The sequence below is a fragment of the Pinus tabuliformis genome, chromosome J (genome assembly GCF_031772625.1).
Source record: "Pinus tabuliformis cultivar Carrire ecotype Pingquan chromosome J, CPIR1, whole genome shotgun sequence".
Classification (NCBI taxonomy): Eukaryota; Viridiplantae; Streptophyta; class Pinopsida; order Pinales; family Pinaceae; genus Pinus; species Pinus tabuliformis.
In genome coordinates this window covers 70,900,404-70,924,947 of record NC_142295.1, presented here as the reverse complement: position 1 = coordinate 70,924,947, position 24,544 = coordinate 70,900,404, and the positions used below count along the sequence as shown (strand labels likewise).

Genomic DNA, 24,544 nt, shown 5'->3' with positions numbered 1-24,544 from the left:
AGGGGTGTTGCCAGCTATGAAAACCTTTTCACAAACCATCTGTGGTAAGTTCATAGACCCAAGAATCCTCGCAACTCTATCACATTCTTGGAGGTAGGCCGATCCAAAATGGCCTGAATCTTCTCCTGATGCACCTGCACTCTGTCCACTCCAATCACATAGCCCAAGTACAACATCTCTGTCAGGCCAAACTCGCACTTGGACATCTTGGCGTACAATTGCAACTCCTCCAAGATGCACAACACCTCCTCCAAGTGTCGTAAATGCTCCTCCCATGTCTCACTATATATCAGGATGTCAAAGAATACCAATATGTATTTGCGCAATTGCTTGCGAAACACATTGTTCATGCAAGACTGGAAGGTAGTCAGGGTGTTTATTAGCCCAAAGGTCATAACCAAAAACTCGAAATACCCATAGTGGCATTTGAACATTGTCTTCAGGTGTCCTCCTCTCTCACCCAAATTTGATGGTACCCCGAATGCAAGTCGATCTTAGAGAAGTACTTAGCGCCTCTAAGCTTATCCATCAACTCATAAATGCACAAAATGGGTTATCGGTTCTTCAACGTCTTCTTGTTCAAAGCCTTGTAGTCTTTGCACATGCACAGAGTCCCATCCTTCTTTACCAGCATCACTGAAGAAGCAAAGGGACTGAAACTCAGCCTAATGTGGCCCAAAGCCAACAACTTTTGTATGACCTGCTCAATCTCATCACAGCAAGCCTTGGGAGGTCGGTAGGGGGTAGTGATGACAGCGTTGACCCCCTCCTACAGCTCAATTGTGTGCTCAATGCCTCTATCTGGGGGACAACTTGGCAAAATGTCTCCAAAACCCCTTGATGCCTCTCTAGCATTGCTAGAATATCCGGGTGTGGCTATCGTGCATGGGTCCGTGTCTTTGAAATCCTGACCTCCACTACCCATGCTATATATCCCCTTGCCGCAAATCTGCCTCCGTCTGGTTGGCTAACACTGTCTGTGGTGGATAAGAGTGCAAGCTTCTCAACACAACCAGCTTTCCATTGGGCCCCATAAACTCCATCTCCAATGCCTTGCAATCCGCAGTGACATGCCCAAGAGAGTACAACCACTGGACACCCATCATCACGTTGGTTTTTGGCACGTTCACTACAAAGAAGTGATCGGTGACTGAATAGTTCCCCATAGTCAAGGTCAACTTGGGGACATATCTCGTACACTACATGGTCTAGTTCCCCGACACCAATACTGAAAAACCCTCAAAGGGCTATGTGAGTAATACTCTCTGCTCTACCATTTGTGCATCAATGAAATTGTGGGTGGTCGCACTGTTTACCAACATAGACACACGTTGCCCGTAAATAGTGCCTTGGATCCACAATGTCAAATATCTCAAAACCCCCATGAGTGAAGCAATGACACCACTTGTGGGAATTGTGAAGCTCTTGTCTCCTACTACACCCTGAGACTCCTCTTCTCCTCTAACGGCCCCATGCTTTGTCTCCTCCTCTAGCTCACTATCTGAAAAAACCTCTATATTGTTGGTTTCTAGTAGCATCAGAAGTGCTCTAAGTCTCAAATTTTGCAGGGAGGCTTAGGTACATGTATTCCAAAGAACCCAGAAAGCGTTTTGGTAAATTCCACCCAGAAACTATTTTATTAAAATAATTAATTATTTTTAATAGGACCCTAAGTCTAAACTTAGGAAAATAAAATAATAAGGGTATTAATATAAACTGTGGGTGTAACTTCTAGAAGAAGACGGGGATCAAGTAGAAATGATCTTAGCCATTGATTAGCTTCTCATCTGGGTCGTTGAATGTCAACGAGGAGATTATTTAAGGAAGCTTGAGGGTCACTTAGAAACACACACAGAGAGTTCAAAAGTTCGATTTTTTGAAGCAGGGCAGAGGAGCTGCCGGAAGATTTTCGATAGTGAGTTGTTGCAGTGAGGGGCAGGGATAGTTGGGTTGGAGTATCTTCTCCAGGACCAAGGATAAGCAGCAGAGAGAGGGAGAGACACACCAGAAGGGTTGACGCTGAGCCAGAAGGGCCCACGCAGAGCTTGACACTGAGACAATGCAGTCATCCAGAGCAGAAGTCTGAGTTTTGCAAAGGAGCTGACATTTTTGAGCTGGGAGGGCTGGAAACTGCTTCAGAAGGCAAGACGTTTCCCAGTTGAGTTGACGCAGAGCCTTTTGAGGCTGACACAAGGCTAGCGCAAAGATAGCCGGGGGCAGTTGGTTCAGCTATCAAAACAGTTGGGATTTGCCGAGTAGAGTGAGGTAAACTCACTAAGTTTTTCTGCCAATTTATTTTCTCTGTAACTGGATTGTCGAAAGGGCATCCAAAGTTGTATTCAGAAACTACTGCTTAATAATATAAAACCCTCAGAGCTGCTGCACCGATTTTTCCGCATTGGGTTTTTTCGGGGACATTTGTCCAAAAAATATTGTGTCACTTTTGTGTATCTTTCTCTATTGCTCTATTCTTGTTTTGGGCAAATTAATTAATTAAGTGAAGGTTGCAATTGTATTAGCTTCGATATTTGTTGTAGGAAGCAATAGATAATTTGTTCCGGTAATTAACAGATAGGAGAAGTTTAATTAGTCGCTACAGTAGTTGATTTGGGTGGGATTCTCGAATTTTCACATGGTATCAGAGCTAGTGCAGGTGAAGCAAGAAAAACAGTGCTAGAGAACCCAGCACTAGGCAAAAAAGGAGGTCGAAAAAGTTGCAAGAGGCAGTAGTTTGAAACCCCAGAGGGTTTGCATAGTCCTAGCCGAAGGGTTGATTTTCAAGGCAATCTCTCTCTAAGTGAGTCAACAAGGAGGAAGGATTCCCAATTGAAAGTTTGTCGGGGCAGAGGGAGCTACGCTAAAGCCTCAGGATGAGGAGAAATTGGTGGGACACAATCTTTTCTGCAGGCTGTTTTGTTGGGAAGAAAGACGTCAAAAGAGAAGGAAGAAGCATTGTTGAGGGAATTTCTTCCTCAGTAAGAATTCCTGCCAAGAAGTCTGTTTTCTTATTGGCTGAGTAGCAGCAGTGAGAACAAGAGAGGAGATTTTCGACATTTGTGGCATAGATGGCAACCAGTGGCTTGAGGGATCAGGATAGGTTGGACGGAGCATCCAACTATGTCATCTGGAAGGCTAGAATGTCATTCTTTCTAGATGAACATGCCCTCAAGACATGTCAACGGCGTGGTGGTTGTGCCTGCAGATGTAGATCTGTTGAAGAAGTACCGAGTTGAAATGGCGAAGGCAAAAAGAATGATCCTCGAAGGAGTGAAGGATCATGTTGTCTGTCACATCGCTAGCAGAGGGACTGCTAAAGAGATGTGTATGCATTGTCTACGTTGTATCACAGATCTTCTGAGCAACGAAAGATGTACTTGGAGCAGAAGCTGAAATCTGCTCAAATGCAAAAGGAAGAGCGTGTGGATCCATTTCTCACGAAGCTTCAGGAGACCCGTGACGAGTTATTTGCTGTGGGGTCTACACCTCAAGACTCAGAGTTGGTTGGACTGGCCCTCAATTCTGTCTCAGATGAGTGGCAAGTCTTGTCCAGAGTATCCTAGACAGGGCGACTTTGCCAAATTGGGATGAGATGTGGGCAACTCTCAATCAAGAGGAGCTGAGGAGAGACTTGGTCAAGTGCAAGCCTGACAGAAGCAGCAACAGTGGGTCGAAGCCCAAGGAGTAGGAGGATAATGCAATGCTCGCATCGAAGGGGTAGCAGGAGCAACAGAGACATAAGAAGGACATCTCGAAGATAAAGTACTTCACGTGTGGTGAGATGGGTCACTAAGCTACATAGTGTCCTCTCAAGAAGAAGGACAAGGATGAGAAGCACGATACGAAGGTTGCGCCCACGAAGATCGAGGAGGATGGACTAGTGTTGGATGGTGTCGAAGAGTGTCGGAGGGACAGTTGCAGAGGCTAGGAGCGCCAGAGACTGAACAATGCAGAGCAGAGTTGGCAGCAGTGCAGATTGCACAGAGCAGCAATCAGCGACAATGCAGTGGATTCAGAGGGTTAGCGCAAAGACTAGTAGCAGTCAAGCTCTAGCATTCACATGGCATCATACTGAACACAGTTAGTTCAATAATTTGGGATGTTTTTCCGTCGCTGATGTAGCAGCAACAATTTGCCGTGTAGTGGCAGTTAGGCCAGCAGCAGCATGGATGCAGAATTTCAAAGGGAGTTGCAGCACGAATGCAGTATTGATAGTGGCAGGGTCAGTAGTAGTACAGATGCAACATTTGCGCAGTGGTTGGTGGACAACATGTCAAACATCAGCAGCGTAGAGGACGATGTTATGAAGTCAGTGTGATGCTTCAGATTGAAGGCATTACTAGAGCACATTCCTCGCTAAGAGGGAGTGTTGATTTCTAGTAGCATCGAAAGTGCTCTAAGTCTCAAATTCTGCAGGGAGGCTTAGGCACATGTATTCCAAAAAAAACCAAAAAGTGTTATGGGAAATTCCACCCAGAAACAATTTTATTAAAATAATTAATTATTTTTAATGGGACCCTAAATCTAAACTTAGGAAAATTAAATAATTAAAGTGTATTAATATAAACTGTGGGTGTAACTTCTAGAAGAAGACAAGGATCAAGCAGAAATGATCTTAGCCATTGATTAGCTTCTAATCTGGGTTGTTGAATGTCAACAAGGAGATTATTTAAGAAAGCTTGAGGGTCACTTGGAAGCACACAGAGAGTTTAGATGTTTGATTTTTTGAAGCAGAGCAGAGGAGCTGCTGGGATATTTTCGATAGTGAGTTGTTGCAGTGAGGGGCAAGGATATTTGGGTTGGAGTATATTCTCTAGGACCCAGGATAAGCAGCAGAGAGAGGCAGAGAGACACCATAAGGGGTGACGCTGGGCCAGAAGGGCCCACGTAGAGCTTGACGCTGAGACAGTGCAGTCATCCAGAGCAGAAGTCTGAGTTTTGCAGAGGAGCTAACATTTCTGAGCCTAGAGGGCTGCAAACTGCTCCAAAAGGCAAGATGTTTCCCAGTTGAGCTGACGTAGAGCCTTTTGAGGCTGATACAGGGCCTATGCAGGGCCAGCACAGAGATAGTCAGGGACAGTTGGTTTCGCTGTCAGAACAGTTGGGATTTGCTGAGTAGAGTGAGGTAATCTCACTAAGTTTTTCTGCCAGTTTATTTTCTCTATAACTAGATTGTCAGAAGGGCATCCAGAGTTGTATTCAGAAACTACTGCTCAATAATATAAAACCCTCAGAGCTACTACATCAGTTTTCCCACATTGGGTTGGTCCAAAAAATAATGTGTCATTTGTGTGTATCTTTCTCTATTGTTCTGTTCTTGTTTTGTGCAAATTAATTAATTAAGTGAAGGTTGCAGTTGTATTAGCTTCGACATTTGCTGTAGGAAGTAGTAGATAATTTGTTTCGTTAATTAACAGATAGGAGAAGTTTAATCAGTTGTTGCAGTAGTTGATTCAGGTGGGATTCTCGAATTTTCACATATATAATGGGCCTTGCCCTTAGTACATTTGTGTCTCGGGGCCCATGGCTCCTGGCAAGTGAAGTAGAGCTTTCTCCTCCGAAGATCCCTCTTGGTCTCATCATCAAGTTGCACCTGTCCTGCCAACTCCCTCTGTGGTGGTCTGGTGTCCCTACCCCTATGAGGGAAGGTAGGTCTAGCAGGTACTGGTGCTCTAGTCTTAGGGACCGCATCAAGCATGTCCCTAGTTCAAGAAATAGCGTCCAGCAGAGATACGAGCCTATAAGCCCTCACCCATCCATGCAAGGGTTCTAACAACCCCTTAATAAATAGCATGATCAACCTTGCCTTCGAAATATCAAAAACCATCACGGCCAATCTTTGGAACTCTGCCATGTACGCCTCAACACTACCTGACTACCTTAGATTTGCTAACTCCCGAAAGTGCAACTCAAGGTCCTTCCGGTCAAACCTCTCTATAAGCCTCCTTGTGAACTTTGTGTAACAGGTAAGCCCTAGCATAATCAACCCATGATACCACCACTCCTGTGCATCTCCATCCAAGTGCAAGGTGGTGAACCTAATTGAATTTGTCCTTCGCATGGGGTTCAACTAGAGGTAAGTGTCCAACTTCTGTACCCACACCCTAGCCAAACTCTTGGCTAACCCATCAAAATTGGGAAGTGTGAACTTCCCTGCCAACTTCTATGCATCCTGATTCTACTGGCCCAGCTTCGGGTCTATGCTTCTCCTTTAGGTGGCAAAGCTCCCCAAATGATAGAGCCCTCCTGATCCTAGGGTCCAATGCATCATACCATCCCGTCTGAGAAAGATCTCAACAAATTTGAAAAGGTATTCGACTCTCTCTCCCTCTAAGGTTCATCCAGAAACTGATGCATGGTGGGACGGCTAGATTAGCCATGTACATGGGAGTTGTTCTATTGGTTTGTGCGTGTGGCTTCCTTCTCCTATCCGAGAATCAACTTCCCCGTTGTTGGCCTAATTTCTTGGTTCCGTAATTGCACCCCAATCAACTGCGCCAACATGTCCATCGTGATTTTATTCTACCTTGCTAACTCCTCTAAAGTCAATCCCTTTCCACCCTATTCTAGCTTCTCTTCATTCTCCATGGGTTCTCCCTCCTCCTTGTCACGCTCCCTTGTGTTGTCTACTTGAGTGCTTGAAAAAAGATTAGGGCCCAATCCTTTACCTCGGCTCCTTTTGCCTCAACCCTTGCCTTTGTGAAATACTATTCCACCGTAGCTAGGTGGCATTACCTGTTCCTATGCCCACAACTGGCCAAGAACATGCTCTGATAACACTATAATATTCCTAATAGGAAATTAACAGTAAATACATAGCTATGAACTAGGAACAACAATGCAAAACATAAAACCAAACGCCCAAATCAGAACACCAACAAATATGAGTAGGAAAGTTGAGCCATTTTATTACAATTGGAAATCTAGGTACAAGAGTGAGAACAATGGACCCTGGGCTTACTATTGCAAGCTATGCAAAACCCAGGTGATCTTTGGCTGACCCAAGTGCCGAAATAGCTCCCAAACTAAAGCGCGCACTGCCCAGAAAATTCTGCTAATTGCTGCTCAATGGAAACTGGGATTCTGCTCTAAATATAAAGGAAAATTTTGCAAAATTAGCCCTGGCCTCCTCTTACCAAACCCACAAAAACTTAGAAGGGGTTTGGGCTAATTCCTAGTGTCCTAGAACCCCTCCAAGAAGTGCGAGTTAGCCCTGGCCTCCTCTCACCAAACCCACAAAAACCTAGAAAGGGTTTGGGCTAATTCCGGGTATCCCAGAACCCCTCCAAGAAGTGCGAGTTCCCTCTCTAATTGGCTATGCGAATGGCTGGAAAAAATTCTGCTAACAAACCCCCAAATACACCCTTGGAAGCTCCTCCTAGGTTCTCTCCAAAAATCACCTCCAAAGACCCTTCCTCTCTTGGTCATAACTCTTCCAATTCAGCTCTACTACAACCCTTACGTAGGCCTTGCCCAAAAAACCTGTGCATTGCCAAATTAAGAGAAATTCGGCCCTCAATTCTTTGCCCTTTAGCCCCTACAAATCCACGGTTCCACCACAAAATCACCGACATGAAATATGAAAATCCTCTGCAAATTGGCCGGTCTTCTAACCCACTGTAGCTTCTCCACGAATGAACAATTCGAACTACCTCTGTGCCCCAAAAGTGCGCAGAACTAGATAATAACTCTTGTAAAAAAGCTTTGTGAGAGCCCTGAATGGACACGCAAGTTTCCTCACTAGGGAGACACTCAAAGTTCTCTGAAATGAGGGTGGATTCCGTTTGGAACTCTTGTGCTAAACAACACTACTACTCCTGTGCTCAACAGCGACGAGAATTTGATTTCTGAAGTTAGATAGACAAAAGAACCAAAATGAAGGCCTTCGTGCCTTCTTTATAATTGTTGTCCCTCTCTCACTTGGTGGTCCCCATCCTCGACCAACTGCTCAAACAACACTACTACTCCCGTGCTCAACAGCTACAAGAAAGTTTGATTTCTGAAGTTAAATAGACAAAAGATCCAAAATGAAGGCCTCCGTGCCTTCTATATAATTGTTGTCCCTCTCTCACTTGGTGGTCCCCATCCTCCACCAACTGCTCCCCTTTTCTCTCTCTCTCTCTTCCTCCAAAAGTGCGAATTGTCGCTTGGGGGGGTCAAATAGTCTCCCTTTGTGGCCCCCACATTCCACTAAGGCAGCAATTTTTCCTTTATCCTCCTATGTCCCAATGCCAAAAATTGTCAAACTTGTGTTATTCCTAAGCAATTTAGGAAATCGGGGATAGCACAACAAGTCACTCTGTTGCTTATCAGAATCGGCTTAGTCTGATCTGGTAGAACTGATCATCGGCCTCCTTTTCTCAAGGAAAGCTTGATTTTGCTCCTTAGATAAACTCAGAAGTTCTGCTACAGATTAGTCCTTTATCTAGCTCAAATACAACTTCGCTGGCCTCAGATATGCTTCTTTACTTGCCTCAGACAGACCTCTTTTGCTGGCCTCAGACCTCTTCTTTGCTAACCTCATATGGACCGAGTTGTTTGCAATGGAGGACAAAATGGTGTCTATATATAGTATCTTGAGAGGCCGAATGGGTTCCTCTAGAAGTTGGACCAGCTTGTCTTGTAGGAGGCCCGACCAGGTCATTTTTGGGGCCAAAATTTAAATTCAAGATTCATAATTTTCTCTTTTAAATACGACATGAAGAAAATGTCATATATTTTATCTTTTGACAATAGCATGAAGAACATGCTTTATATTTAACATTATAAATACATCAAGGGCTAAAATATTGATTATGAAGACCGACCATGGCTCCAAAATTCAACAATATGTAGGCTCAATAACCCTCATGGCATGTGTGCCCTCATTATGTGGTCCCATAACCCCTCTTGAGAGAATGTTTCACTTGAGTTGTGTATAAATATACAACTCAAGCTCTCATTTGTATCAAATAATCTTGTGATCTTCTTTATCGACTATGATAAGCCTAAGGGTGCTTTTATTTAGCATTTTTCTCTTGAGATTAGCACTTTTTATCGGGTGCACTAGTGCATTTCTACTTTCAACACACTTGTAATCAGCTTTTGTATTCTCTCTCTCTAGGACACTAGACCTATCTCTCTCTAGTGCACTTGTGAGGAGGCTATCTCAGAATTTGGTTGAGATTTGGTTCTGCCAATTCTCTTGTTGACCCATGTAAATCTCAATGTGGAATAGGAATTAATAATTTCAATGCAGTAGTTCAGTTTGAATTCCTTAGCAATTTGTTTAAATTCCTCATAAATTATAACCCACAAAAATTTGGATGTATGTTTCTATGTTTTGGTTTAAGCATCTGTTCAAACCTTTACTTATTAGACTGCAGAAAAATGAGATTAGTCTATTTTCCATAGTTCAGATTATTTTCAAGGTGAGCTACTTTGATACAACTCAATTGTGCAACAATAAACAGAGTACAAAGAAGTGTGAAAAATCCAGAAACCAGTTCCTTCAAACTAAAGATTCCTTATTATTGCTTTTGAAAGGGCAATCTCTGCAATGCATAAAACCAAAGAATTAAGGCCATGAATCAAACCATAGTATCATTGGGTCCTGCAAAGGTGTTCAGTAATTGCTGGCATTTCTCAAACTGTGCTGTCAATTCATTAACCTGTCAATTACAGCAAAGGAGAGAATTTTACTATAGAAATGAAATGTAAACAACATATCAAAATAGCAATAAGGGGAGTGCAACACTTATCTCCCAAAATTACAACAGCAACCCAACAACTAAGGGAACATGATGAAATTGATAATTCATGTTGAGAAAGAATATAAAACTATAAACACAATCTCCTTTCATTTTCTCTTAAGTTAATATGAAAGTAGTTAAAAGTAGGCAAACCGAATTTCAAATTCAATAACAATACAGTGTACACTACTTCTTCCATAGGGTACCCGGTACAGCCCATCAGGCAGCCCCTCAAGAACGGTGCACCACTTCCATTCTACTCATCTGTTAGTCACGAAAAACATCCTAAAATAGAATGTAAGTTGAGAAGCAAATATATGGTATTGTCAAACTCCAGTGTTTTCGAACCTTGTAATAGCTACACGTCTAGTATTCAAAATGAAATTTGAGGCATCTAAAATAATCATGCAGAAAGACAGATTTTGTAGCATACTTACCAGTCTCCACATTAACAAGAGATTACATATGCTGTAGCAGATGAAAATCAAGTAAAGGTTGATGAATATTTATGATTAATATGAGAGATGATCCAAAAGTTTACAATGTGAAGAATTTGCATAATATGTAGCTTTTTTTCTTTTTTTTCCAATTATGTTGAGCCTAGGCTGGGGCCACCACCAGTGTTGGATGGAAGAATGATCTGCCCACCAATGGGATGCTGTCACTAGGATTGTGCGAGAGTCAGTTGAGCCTGGACACCACACGGGGCAATTTTTATTCCCCACAGGTGGCTCTTACCCTCAACCCATCCCCTTGAGATTTGAACTAGTGCCCTAATGTGGAGTGTTGCTGCAAAATCTAGCAGGTCCAGTGCAAAGCCTCGCTAGATGAGGCCAGACCTTATGGCAACAAAAGCAACCATTCTCCTGCTCTTTAGTGCTTGCACATCACTATTTGCCCCGAACACTTGAGTAGATTGGTGCCATGTCATCCCTCTTGCCCTTTAGAGGGTGACATAGGGCACTTCGGAGATGACATCTTGGTGTGGAGGCACTTTAGGGGCATACCCATGGACATAGAGCTACTTTTTGGAGTATGGAGTACTCATTAGTCCATTTCTCAACCACATTTGGCATTTTGAGCTCCTTTGGAGGATGATGTCATAGTGGAGGAGGCTTTTCTCCCACATGTGTGGAAATTTTTGGCATTATTTGTTATGTTTTTGAGCTATGATGTCGGCTTGTAACCTCACTATTGTTGACCACTAAAAGTAAACTTATAATTAGGGCTTTTACTTGTACTTTTTTGTAATGGCCAAACCAAAATTAAATTATTAAATTATACCAGAATTTACTAGCTACAATTTAAACAAGAATTTATCAATTTAATTCATAGATACATACCTAGCTTCTGTGTTTGAAGTCGATCCCGAGTTGTTGTAGCACCAAATTTGCTCCCGTTACCAAAATGACCAAAACCTCCCTGCCAAACTGGGCACAATCTCAGTACCCAGCTCCAAAGTACTTCAAAATTGAAGCACTCTGGCCCCCGTGCCCAAAACTTCAAGAACAATTAAGCTCAAATTTCCCTCTATCTACGACTCTGTTAGAAATTCCTACTGTCCCTGTAAAACTCCAAAAATCCTCTTTGGTCTCTCCGGAAAAACTCCCTCTTCTGCACTCCCTTCCTTTCTTCCAAATTTCCCTTCCAAAATTTTCTCTCCCTTTTACCTCCTTCGCTTCTCCTTATATCTCCAAAACCCCACCGCTTCAGCACCAAGATTTTTTTAATTAACTTATCCTTTTTTGCCTTGTCGGTCATGAATGGCTTTAATGATATTTGTTTTGAGGCGGTCCCAATTAACATTTATACCATAATATTAATCACCATATATGATTTAATTGAATTGAGTCGGTTCACCAACTATTTTAATAGCTTTAATAGTTTGAATTGATATTTAATAGTTCTATAACATTATACCCTCTTAAAGTTTTTTTTTTAATTTAGTTAAGACTTATATGGTTAGTTCTTTTATAATAATATAGTTTCCTTTTTAAATTTTAATAATTCAACTTAGAACTTATAGATTTACATAGTTAATTCTTTTCATTTGATATATAATATATAATATATAATTTCTTTTAATTAATCAAAATCCTTTGTATTTATATATTTTGAATAATGTACTAGTTATATTATGATGGTTATAACAAGTACTCACCACTTCGATAACTAATTAATTACCTTATACTTGGACATTTTCCATAATTAGTTAGTGCGTATACTAATGCAAAGCATGCGATGCATGCATATGTAGCTATCATATGCATGCCGTGTAGGCATGCTAATATTCACATTCTATTTGTAATTGTAGGTGGGTCATTATATTTTGTAAAAATAAGGGTGGTAAGACTCATATAGATAGAGGCTCCCCTTATTTCATTTGGTCATCACATATTCATTCACTCTTCTCTACAAAAGAGTGTAAATTAGTCATTTTTCATTACTTGTGTAAGATAGATTTTTTTATGGCGCAAATTTCTTGTGGAGATGTTTTTCTGGGATTGAAAGAACTGTTTCTTTGGAAATTTTTGTAAGTTTCATGTTTTATCTTTGATATTTTGCACATTGTATGTGTGAAGTAGGGTTTCTATTTATGCAATGACTAAATGCTAAGTTTATGTTGAAATCTTGCTCCATTATTGCATGCAAAATTGTTCTCTTTAAAGCCTACAAGAAAACTGAGTGTGCATTCCTTAGATTTAATTTCTCCCCTCACAAGAAAAATAGTTAGGGTTTTAAAAGTGGATGCTTTAGTCAACCCCCCTTGCTCCATCAAGACCTTTCCATGGAATTTTAGCCCTAGAAGACTCCATTAAGTTCATTTAGGATAAGACACTAATCATTTTTGTGTTGATCATCCATAAATTTCATTAAATTTCTTCTTCTTACCTTGTTCCTAGACGTCTAGAGCTAGCCACTAGGGGTTTTTGCGTAAAATTTTGCATAAAAGTAAATTTGTGTTGGATGTTTGAGGTTAATAAATTAGGAATTGCATCAATAAATTGCATAAAAGCAAAATCTAGTGTTGTGCCTAGTTAATCCTTCCTTATTAAGGTTGACATCATCCTTGTTTGTGTTTATGCATGCTTTTCAGCCCTAATTTCCCATTAAGTGACCCTAACCCTAGGTGTTTATTGGAAGGCCTTTGTTCCTTTTTGTTGATTATCCTTGAAAGGCTTTTTCTTTGGCTGCTATATGACATTGTGCACCCTATCATTACAAATCAATCAAACCCTAACTTATAACAACCATATCTCTAGTCTAGGTGTAGAGTATTTGAACCTTGCCATAGAATATCTAGGCATTTTCTAGGCTATGTCGAGACTTTATGATGCATAATAGACCCCTTATCCATCACCTTGATCTATATCATTAGAATATCCTTTAGGTGATCTAGGGAAGCCTCCCTCATGGTCAAATATCACTAAAGAGCAGAAGAAAGGTTGTTGAGGTGACAATGGTAACTCTTTCTCTTGTTGCCATAAGATTTGGCCCAACCTAGTGAGGCTTTGCACTAGGTCTGCTAGATTTTGCGGCAACAGGGACTAAACCCCACACAAACCAGCTGATCTATACATCTCATCAATGTGTAATATGTAGCTTATTTACAATGAGTTGCATATGCTTCATATGATGATGTCTCTAAGTAATTAAACATGACCTATCATCATGATTAGTAACAGTTATTATCCATATTTTATAAATCAATTATATATGACTGTGTGTCATCAAGGCTTTGATTGGTTCGTCAGGGGAGGTTGGTGGTAATCCCCTTACCATGGTTTATTTTCCCCAAATGAAGTGACATTTGTACCACATACTCTCACACCTACAGATTTAATGTCCAACACCTAGGTGAAGACTTGTGAAACTAGGAGGTTGGCCATTGTCACCTCACCAACACTCAACCACACTTTAGAAAAAGGGTGGACCTAATTCAAGGATGGTTTACCTATCGTTTCGTTGCCAGGCTCAAGGCTGCTTGGAAGTGGGAGCAGGAGCGAGAGTGGGAGCGGAAGCTACAATTTTTAGAAGCTTCCATGTTCAGAGCATTTTTTATATATTATATAAATTTGTATATTTTGGTGCATATATATCAACAAAAGCATGCATAATGATGAATTAGTTATAAAAGCATAAAAACATGGATTGAACCATATAACATCAATCATCTAGTAGTTATAGTTTTCATCAACCACAGGTCCACAACATCTCGATTCCATCAACCTTAAAGTTTTAAAGTTTCAAAATTCAATATATATCATTTGTCATCACTAAAGTTGTAATTGTAACCATTGCCAAACTATAACGACGGATATCAAACATGAAATGAAATGTTTCACTAAGCATCATATTCATAATTCATTAGCTATGAGTTATAATTGGCAACTTCAAACTTAATTTGTCATATATTGTTTACAAAATATACCATAATAAATATGAAAGAGTCAATAGTTATAAAAAGTACTAGAAACTAAAAAAGACAAGTAAATCTACTATCCACTAAAATTTCTTCTCGCCATAAGAAACTTCTAACTTCTTTTCTCGTGATCTATGAACAATGGGAGTCTCCTCTCACATAGTTTGACTTTGCAATGGTCAACATCCAAAACTAGAATGCATGTGACCTCCATACAATGTTGTAGATGGAGGTGGCGGCAAAGCTAGTGCAACTTAAGCCCTGTTAGTGGATGTGTGAGGCATTGTCATTGATGTTATTGCTGTTGCTTGATGACCATCATCCTCATCGTCCAAAAGTTTTGCTTCCAACTGTTTTAAATGTAAGGCTCCATCCTCCAAATTATCCTCTTTTGGGTGTGATATATGCTCTATCAAATCGAGCCCACTTACAGTAATGTGTCAACAACCTCAAGTTGTAGTGTACATAAACCAAGCTTTCTGTTCGGTTTTCATTGAGGCAGTTTCTTTTGACATTGTGGATGAAGCTATAGGTGCTCTAACGCCTCTCTGCAAAAAATGTATTAACCACCTATGAAAGCACTTTAACTGCCAATTTCACCAAAGGTCCCTTGGAGCCATACATGTTCCACCATTCAACAGGATCCAATCTATCTTTATCATCGATTGCATGCAAAGTACCAAACATTCCAGTTTGACTAAAGTATTTGCTTAATTCTCCATGCAATCTAGCACACTCCTCCTTGTCAGGGACCGACTTATCTAATGTTAGCATGTATCCATTTTGTACCTCTGGATCTGTATGAGATTTTCTCCTAACCCCACCCCTAGGTGCAGGTTTGGCCAACCAAGATGGAGAGTAGCATTTTGGCGTAAGGACATATTCCAAGGCATGATGAAACATTAAGATTATCCCACCTTTTGACCACATGTTTGTGAATATTATCATACAAGATGGCGTCTTCCAGCTAAACAATATCTTTGATTTGCCCTAGCATGCTATCCATCTACTCATACACCTCCCCAATCCATCCTCCAAATTATCCTCTTTTGGGTGTGATATATGCTCTATCAAATCGAGCCCACTTACAATAATGTGTCAACAACCTCAAGTTGTAGTGTACATAAACCAAGCTTTCTGTTCGATTTTCATTGAGGCAGTTTCTTTTGACATTGTGGATGAAACTATAGGTGCTCTAACGCCTCTCTGCAAAAAATGTATTAACCACCTATGAAAGCACTTTAACTGCCAATTTCGCCAAATGTCCCCTGCAACCATACATGTTCCACCATTCAACAGGATCCAATTTATTGTTATCATCGATTGGGTGCAAAGTACCAAACATTCCAGTTTGACTAAAGTATTTGCTTAGTTCTCCATGCAATCTAGCACACTCCTCCTTGTCAGGGACCGACTTATCTAATGTTAGCATGTATCCATTTTGTACCTCTGGATCTGTATGAGATTTTCTCCTAACCCCACCCCTAGGTGCAGGTTTGGCCAACCAAGATGGAGAGTAGTATTTTGGCGTAAGGACATATTCCAAGGCATGATGAAACATTAAGATTATCCCACCTTTTGACCACATGTTTGTGAATATTATCATACAAGATGGCGTCTTCTAGCTGAAAAATATCTTTGATTTGCCCTAGCATGCTATCCATCTACTCATACACCTCCCCAATCACTGGCACATCTGTATCTGCAAAATGAATCATGTTATAAATGGGCTTGGTGAACTACATAACATATTTCACACTTGCCCAAAGCTGACCAAGAACAGTGTCCTCCAGCTCTTAAAAATCTTCACTGCTAGATGCAGTTGCAACCTTGTCCTTTAGTACTTGCCATGATTCACTTGATACCATGCTAGCCAATGCCTCTCTTACCTTCAAAAGGCACCTAAAGGTGAGGTAATAGCTAGAAAATCTAGTCTTTGAAATCTTCAATAGCTCCAACCTTGAGTTACTGTGGAAAAGGCCATGGGCATTGCTATGATTGGTAGTAAATCTTATCATGCACTTGCTTCTCTTGTACAATGAACCACTCCATTTGTATTCAGTTTCCTTCATCTTAATAATGGCATGCATCAAAAGGTTCATTGTGTGAACCAAACACCCAGACCAAAATATGTTGGGGCATCTATCATCAATGATTGCTCCCATTGCCTTACAATTAGAAGCATTATCAGTAATGACTTGGATGACATTGTATGGCCCAATAGTTTCAATTGTTTGAATTAATGGTTCTGCAATGTTGATGTTGGTCTTGAACTTATCTAAGTAGTCATGAGATGAAAGGAAGACTACACCAGTAGCAGTCACACGAAAAACACTTATCAATGGCTTGCCTTTTACATTTGTCCAACCATCAGATACAATGGATACCCCATATTCATTCCAAGCATTTGTGAATTTACCCAAAACATTTTTTATTTTGGCCTTTCCCAATCAAGTCCCACAGTTCTAGCTTTGTCATACCTAGGGCTCTTGTATCCTTTAGGGGCATCATTGATGGTGGTAACCATTTCATGCCAATAAAGTGAGCAGAGAATATTGAATGGTATGCCACATGCAAAGAGAAACTGATAAAATTTTGCATCCATGTCATCCGTACAACCTTGATCAAAGAATTTTGATATTGTTCTATGCCTTAAAGGGATGTTTGTGCCTATGACTGTGAATCCAAAACCTGTTGGCAATTTTGTCATTGATGGCAAAGGAGCAGCAACAAGGTATGTTTGGGTGCAAGATATGCTTAGTATGAATGATATGTTGCAAGGTATGTTGCAAAGGTTGTTGAAGTTGTAGAGAAGCTGAGGCTACTTACATATGCTTATGTTGTTATGTTTCTATATTGTTGATCATTGTTGTGATGATGTTGATGCTTGTTATGCTTGATGGCAAGATATGTTCCAAGGTATGTTGTAGAGGCTATGTTGATCAGAGATGGATTTGAGCTTGTGATCTTGAGGTATGCTTGTGATGTTTGTTGTGCTTGTGATGCTTGATAGAAGTGCGGCCTAGTTGAATGGAAATGTTAATGAGTTGGTGATAGATGTTGGCTTGCTTATGTTGTTGTATGCATATGATGGTTGAGCTAAGATGTTGTGATGCAAGACAAAGGCAAAGGCAAAGGCAAAGGCATGATACAAGGCTAAGGAAATGACAATATGTTATTGAGGTATGTTGATGTTGATAGTAGTATGCTAAGCCCACTCAAGGGTGATGTTTGGGACCTTGAGGTTATCCCAAAGAAACATGGTGCCAGCCTGTAGGGGATCCGGGGAAAAAAGGGTAGCAAAAGTCCCCTAATCTTTAAGTTCAATTCTCTAGCTCTCATAGTGTACTCTTCCCTCAACTTTCCCTGGACCACTTCCTCAACCTTTACGGGGGGGAGGGAGGGGGCTCTTGTCCTTTCCTTTAACCACTTGTGCCCATGTTTTGATATGTGTCACTATCTCCTATTTAAGAGTGGCATGCTAATTTCATATTTCTTCGTGTTTATTTTTGAGATCAAGGATATTTACATGTATGACATTTTTGGGTGGGTGTAGAGTGTTGTAAATCTGATTTTCTTAGAGCATTTTCTCGAGATATAAGTTCTTTGATTCCACCTGCAAGACCCTAGAAGACAAGAACTTCACTTTTCATAACTTCTCAAACAATGTAACAAATTGGGCATTGAATGGTCTTCCCAAGTCATGGGAACCATTTGTCAAAGGAAATTGCACCCAAGAGCACCTTCCCAGTTGGGAGAGCCTTTAGGATGGCTGCATCTAGGAATAGGCGTGTGAGGAGTCAAGGTTGGCATGCAAGAATATGAAGAGGAGAACCCAACCTTGGCTAGTATGGCTAAGAATGGAAAAGCAAAGGGTTCCATAGGTAACAATGAGGGGGCAACCTCTCAACCAAAAAAGAAGAAGCAATTTAGTAAAATCAAGTGCTTCAGTTGCCACAAGAGTGGACACTATGCATCACAATGTCTGAAGAGGAAGAAGAGGAAGGGGAAGTTGCAGCAGGAATCAAAATCAATAGAGGTTCATCTTGATGAGTTTGCAGCAATGTACGTGAAGGGCTTCTCATTTGTCTCTTGTATCTCTACCAACACCAACACCAAGAGTCTTTGGTACCTAGATAGTGGTGCATCATGCCATATGACAGAGGCACAAGAGCTATTTGGTAGTCTGACTCAAATTTACATGTGAATGATGCCAAGTATGCAGTGAAGGGGGTTAGAACTATTAACTTTCAGCTAGAGTTGGGGGGGAGTTAGAAGCCAAGGATACGTTATTCATATCAGGATTTAAGAAAAACTTGCTCTCAGTATCAATCATGGAGGATATAGGATTTGAGGTGATATTTAGGAATGGGCAGGTGTTCATTCATCTAGAGAGGTCTTGCCTAGACACAATAGTGGCCATCTGGGTTAGAAAGAGTAACTTAGGTTGCAAGCAAACCTATTCAGACATTGACAAATGCTCAAGAACATGTGGAGGCTCTTAGGAGCACATTTAGGGAGAGAAGGCCTTTGAAGAAGGACATTGTAGTAGGACCAACGGGACAACCAGTTCTAGGTGGCTCTTTAGGCAGTACCTCCCTCGCTAAGAGGGAGTGTTGATGTTTGTAGCTCAGACAGGCAGAAGTTGCCTAATACTTCCTTAACCTTAGCAGTTACTTTAGTGATTAAAGTAAATGCATTTTATTAGTTAAAGTGAGTTAATCTAATGAAATGCAAAGGTTCTTGCATTAGTGAATTCGATGACTCTAAATCGTCGATCTCAAGTGATGTTGAGATCTAATTGTTGATTTTTCCATGACACTCAAGAATCAAGTTTGATCACGATCACAAACACACTCAAATGCCACAACATAAGCACTTTGCACAGCAGAAAACATATAGCAGTGAATCAATCTCATGCACATGACAATTTTTAACCCAAAACTTGTTATATTACAAACTTAATACAACAAACGTATGGCTCTTCTACTAGGGATCGTGGCCCTTACAACCTTGATACAAGGACAACTAGGGCTTGGAGTCAACTATGACTACCAATCTTTCCCTGAACAAAATACAATTGACCTACTTGCTGAATGAGCACCCTACTCAGTACTTTTGGTCCACGTACCTTGAACACATCTAGCAAGTCCTTTGCCACCTCTTTTGTTGATCACTGCAACATCTGCAACTTCAAAAAGCTTGCATCTCGAGCCATCCAATCTACCACTATCAACCCTCATGGCTCCTCCAAGAGTGATTGAACATAGGCTCACTAATCTGCCCACTAGCAGCCCTCTTGCTTCTCCAAGCTGTCTGCTATTAGGGACTTCACCAAATCTTCCCTATAGCACTGATATGACTCCTCAAACATCACTACTCTTAGGGACTTCCAAATTTTCCCTCTTATCAGTGATTTGCACTATCAAATTCTTGAACTAGGGCATCACCAATTCTGCCTCTGAGCAGTCCCTTAGCCGCTCCAATGATCATTGTACATGAGGTCTTCTAGGGTTGACCTCTTATCTCTGATATGCTGCTCCACATCACAGAACTAGGGCTCCACAAATCAGCCCTCTTTTTATCTCTTAGCTGCTCCAAGAATGGCATACCTAAGGCATGCACAATCATCCCTCTTATCAGTCCTCCACTTGCCACTTCGATCACTGAACTAGGGCATTAATGCACTGCCTCCTAAAACTGATATTGACCCTCAACCATCACTATACTTTGGCATCCAAACACTCTGTCCATAACACTCATGAACGGACTTCCACCTAGCAATATTCCTCCACAAACTTTGGCCTTCGCTACCCTTGCAAGTCTTTGTCTCCTTGTCAATATAGTTAATAGAACTCGGACCTCATCCACATTCTTGTGCCTTGAGAGATACTTATACTTGTGGATGCCATAAACTGCTACCCTAAAACCCTTTAGGATAGACCTCTGGTCCTTTACTTCCAACCTTCTTCTCCCCATATCATTCCCTCGTTTTTCTCTTGTTACAACATCCCTTTCTACCCAAACTCCTCTCACTTCTAGTCCAACAACCTTAGGGTATTATCAACCTAATACCACAGAGACAACTTGCATGTCTTGAGGCCCTGCAACCCTCACACAGTCAAGAGACCGAGCCCTATTAGACCTCCTTTGATGCCTTGTTGTTCCTTCCTTCTTGCGTTGATCCTGAGCGAGTAACACAGACTTTTGAGGTAGAATACATGAGGCAACATAAACCTGAACAAAGCCCTAACTAGGGCACGAACCACACAGGAAATTCCTCCAAAAACTTGCTAGGACAGACGTCCATAAAGGAAAAAAACTCGAAACTGAACGTTCTCTTACCTAAGCTTAAACTCGGCCTTCAACAGACTAGTGAATGACCATCACTGCTCCAACTTGTATATTTTGAGATCTACGACTACTTGAGGAATCTTGCACTTCTTAAGGATAGATAACCTTGAGAGAAGCTTGGATGCCCCTTCAAAGAGCTCTATTCTACTCCTTTTATAGTGTTCTATAGTGGTCACATATTCCACCAAGGGTCACATTACTTTATCAAGGCTGACCTAAGCAATCCACTTAAACATCAATTTCACAAGGAGTTAAAATTCATTTCGTTGATCTTTTGTCACATCATTGAAGCCTTTAGTGTCCCTTAGCCCTTCAAGGGTGCCCCACATGCTCTCAATGATCAAACCATCATTTTCTCCACTTGGTTTCGTGCCCACAACTTTGGGTGCAAAACCCACAACTTGGGTACATTGTCCACAAAGCCCTTGTGGGTCAACTTCTCCCAAACCCAGTGCCTAGGGTTGTGGGAGTACCTCCCAAGCTACATAAATCAACACTAATCTCAACCTTCAGTCGCTTTGGAGTTAGGGTTGTGAATTCGGTCATAACTTAAAGCTTGTAAAAGAAAGGTTGGGCCAAGGGAGAAGACACACAAGAAATCTTGATCACATGACATGGTGAGAGTAAGAGCTTAGTGGTTGGGTGAAGGACTTCCATTCAAGTGTGTTGGGTTTGAGGAAGGTGCAAGGAGCAGCAAGGGAGATCTAGGTTAGCCAGGACAAATAAAAGGACATATCTAGGGCTTGATCAGTTGCATCATATCTAGATTCATTGTCGTGTTTGTAATTTCCTCAAAGGGCCATTTTCCCAGTTGGGGACCTTGAGTAGGTTTTGAAGTTATTTTAAATGAAGAATTGTTGAATGGGAGAGTTTGTGTATGTTAATGTGTGATTGGGATTGATTGTGTTATTTGCTTTTGCTAAATATTTTGTTTATGTTTAGATCCCAGAGTTCTTTTATTTAGTAGATCTCAGATCTCAGATCTACTAAGTAATAAATTAGCTAGGTTACTCGGTTAAGAATTTAACAAACAGACCATAAAAAAAAATCTCCATTGTGCCATATATCCATGCATAATGCAAACAACTCCAAGACCAACGTAATGTCCATTTCTTTCAAGCAAAAACGTAATCTTCCTCAACATGTGTGCCAATGAGGGCATGTGCTCCATTAAAATGTTGTACCATGTAAAATAAAGTTGTTCTCATAGAAAATACCCACCATGGTACAGAGACAATAGCAAAATACAAGCTCTACCTAGGCTTGAATCGAGGGTGCACTACCACCAAGACATTATTACATCAATATATCATCAAACTTGAGTAGTACCATTCTTGTAGCAAATGAAACACTTGAGGTTGCTCAAGTCCTTTCGTGGTTGTGATCCTTCACCATTACCCATGAAACCCTTCCCCTTGTCCTTCTTAGCCATACAAACTATTGCTAGGTTATCCTCTCCATCTCCTTGCTTGTTGGCCTTAGACTCCTCTCAAGCTTCTTCGTGGATGCAATCATCCCAAAGCCTCTCCCAATTGGGAAGCTTCTCCTGAATGCAGATTCTCTTAATAAATGGTTCCCATGACTTAGGAAAACCTTTTAGTCCCACATTTATGAGCTCTACGTCCTCCACTTTCTTCCCAATGGTTGCAAGTTGATCATGTATTTGGGTGATGTTAAATTTTGAACCCAACACCTAGTCATTAATTCCTAGTAGATTTTATGTCTATTGAATATAAACACAGTTGAGTTCTTAAAATAAACATTCAATGGATGCAAAATATTAACCAATCTCAATCACACATTTAACACACATATTTTGCCTAGTCAATAGTTCTTTATTTATAATAATTTGAACCTACTTGGGCTCACGTTCTAGGATAATGGCCCAATGAAGGAATTTACAAATAAAACATACCCTAGATCTGATCCAATTGATCAAGCCCTCGAACTATCCTTGATTTGCTTGGCTAATTTGGATCTCTTATGTTGCACCCTTGCACCTTCTTGGATCTGGCACACTTGAGTATCTCACTCCTCTGTTGAGAAAATATTTCTCAATGTCTTGTGCCACTATATTGTATGTCTTTCTCCTCTTCTTAGCCTTGCTTTTATAAGTTCTCATTGAGTTAAATCCCTAACCCTAATCTCCAAAGTGATAAATGGTCGAGATTGGATTTCACCTCACTTGTGATCAACGATTGAGATTAAAACTTAATTAATAAAGTAAATACCTTATTTTTCCTAAGTTTTTTTAGCTCATTAGACAACATAATTAATTATGTTCTTTTCCTAAGCTAGACTTGGGCTAATTTACAAAACCAACTTACTAAATACTTGAGCAAGTATCCTAAAGAGACTTTGGGCTATTCTACACACCTAGACACTTATTCCTATGCAGGTGTACCTACTCGATCTACAAAAATCAACACTCTTACCAGTCCTAGACACTTAGTCCTGTGTAGATGTACTTGGTCAAGCTACAAAAATCAACACCCCCTATACTTCTGCCACCTCGAGTTGGCTCAAATCTTGGAACTAAATCTGCTACCATGGTTGCTCCCTCTGAACTAGGAACCTTTGCCACTTGGTTTAGAATCATCCTCAAAGACCTACTTCCTTTGGACTTGTTCCTGGAAGCCTCCTTCTCCTGAACATCCCGTAAAGTCATCTCATACCGAGAGGTCTTCTTGATAGATGTGGAAGATTTTGTTGACTAGTCCTTCCCACCTGAATCTAAAGGCTGACTCCCTCTGAACTACTCAACCTTCAAAGCTTCCCACTCCTTGTTCTTCATCATTTTCTTGTTGCTTGCCATTACTCGAATAGGCTAGCCTTTTAGGCTAAAGAAGTTTCCTTCTCTAACTCCAAGGACGTGGCCATCGTTAGAGCTAGATCCCATGCGTCCGATTTGTTGGAAAATCGGAAAGGCAGAAAGATTTTCCCTTGTTGATAATTACTTGTGATTTCTTTGAATTATTATTATCTTTCTTATGTTCTACTTTTATCTTAGTTCATCAAGCAATTACCAAAACCAAAACATGAAGATCAAGGATAGCAGATGTAGGCGCATAGCCAAGGCAAAACCCCTATATAGGGGAAAACCAAGTCAAGAACTCTTCCTTCATTAATTCAAATGAGATAGATCAAGACCCTAGACCAAAAGGCCTTCCTCCACCAAGTCAGCTCTTCCTTCTTATAGATGATTTCTTCCAATGTTACCAAGTGCCAACTTCTCAAATGTAGCTTCAACCCATAATTTCAACCCCTAGTGTCATAACTTCGATCCAGCTTTAGGACTGCAGTTTCTATCTAGCAACTTCAGTAGCTCCAATCTAGCAACTTTACACCTTCGACCTTGATGCATCTTCACAGCTTCAATGCAACTTCACAGCTTCAATGTAGCTTCACAGCTTCAATGCAGCTTTAGAATTTCGTTGCACATGAGAGAGAGAGAGAGACCCAAAAAATTTGATTCCAGCTTCCATCTTGATCTTCATACTTTTTCTGCTCCTAGCTACTACAATTCGAACTTGTGTGAGATGTGCTTCCAAATGAGTCGAGTTGATTCAATATATAGTGAGTTTGTGAGGTTGAATTCCCTTGTTGAGGCCGACTTGTCCTTTCTTGAGGCCGACTTGGTGGAGTAGGCCTAATTGACCTATTTTACAATAAAACAAATTTCTTCTTTAACAAATAAATCCCAAGAAGGGTTCTTTACAATATGACATGGACAAGGACACTTAACATAAACCCTAGAAGCCTTCAATGGAGGCTTTGAACTAAAAACAATTGACCGAATCATGAAACCCATGCTTTAATAAGTCAATTCTATTTAATAATAAAAATTATTTTTTTTTCTTTTGATAAATACATTTCATTATGACTCAAGTACAATTATGAAGACCAACACTAGTTACATTCTTCAACACTCCCTCTTAACTAGGGAGGTATTCATAATTACCTATATCTACCTACATGGAAGATCTCGAAAATGAATTACGAATATTTCTACATTCTTCAACACTCCCTCTTAACTAGG

The 24,544-nt window shown here is 40.6% G+C and overlaps 1 protein-coding gene across 1 annotated transcript in view; it reads right to left on the bottom strand.

The window, feature by feature from the left end:
• LOC149225567 (mediator of RNA polymerase II transcription subunit 9-like) overlaps positions 1-24,544 on the bottom strand; it is a 183,698-nt gene that overhangs the window by 26,576 nt on the left and 132,578 nt on the right. Inside the window, exon 3 of the mRNA XM_089377150.1 lies at positions 9,573-9,647. Within this exon, the coding sequence (XP_089233276.1) occupies positions 9,573-9,647 (75 nt within the window). The remainder of the gene's footprint in view (positions 1-9,572; positions 9,648-24,544) is intronic.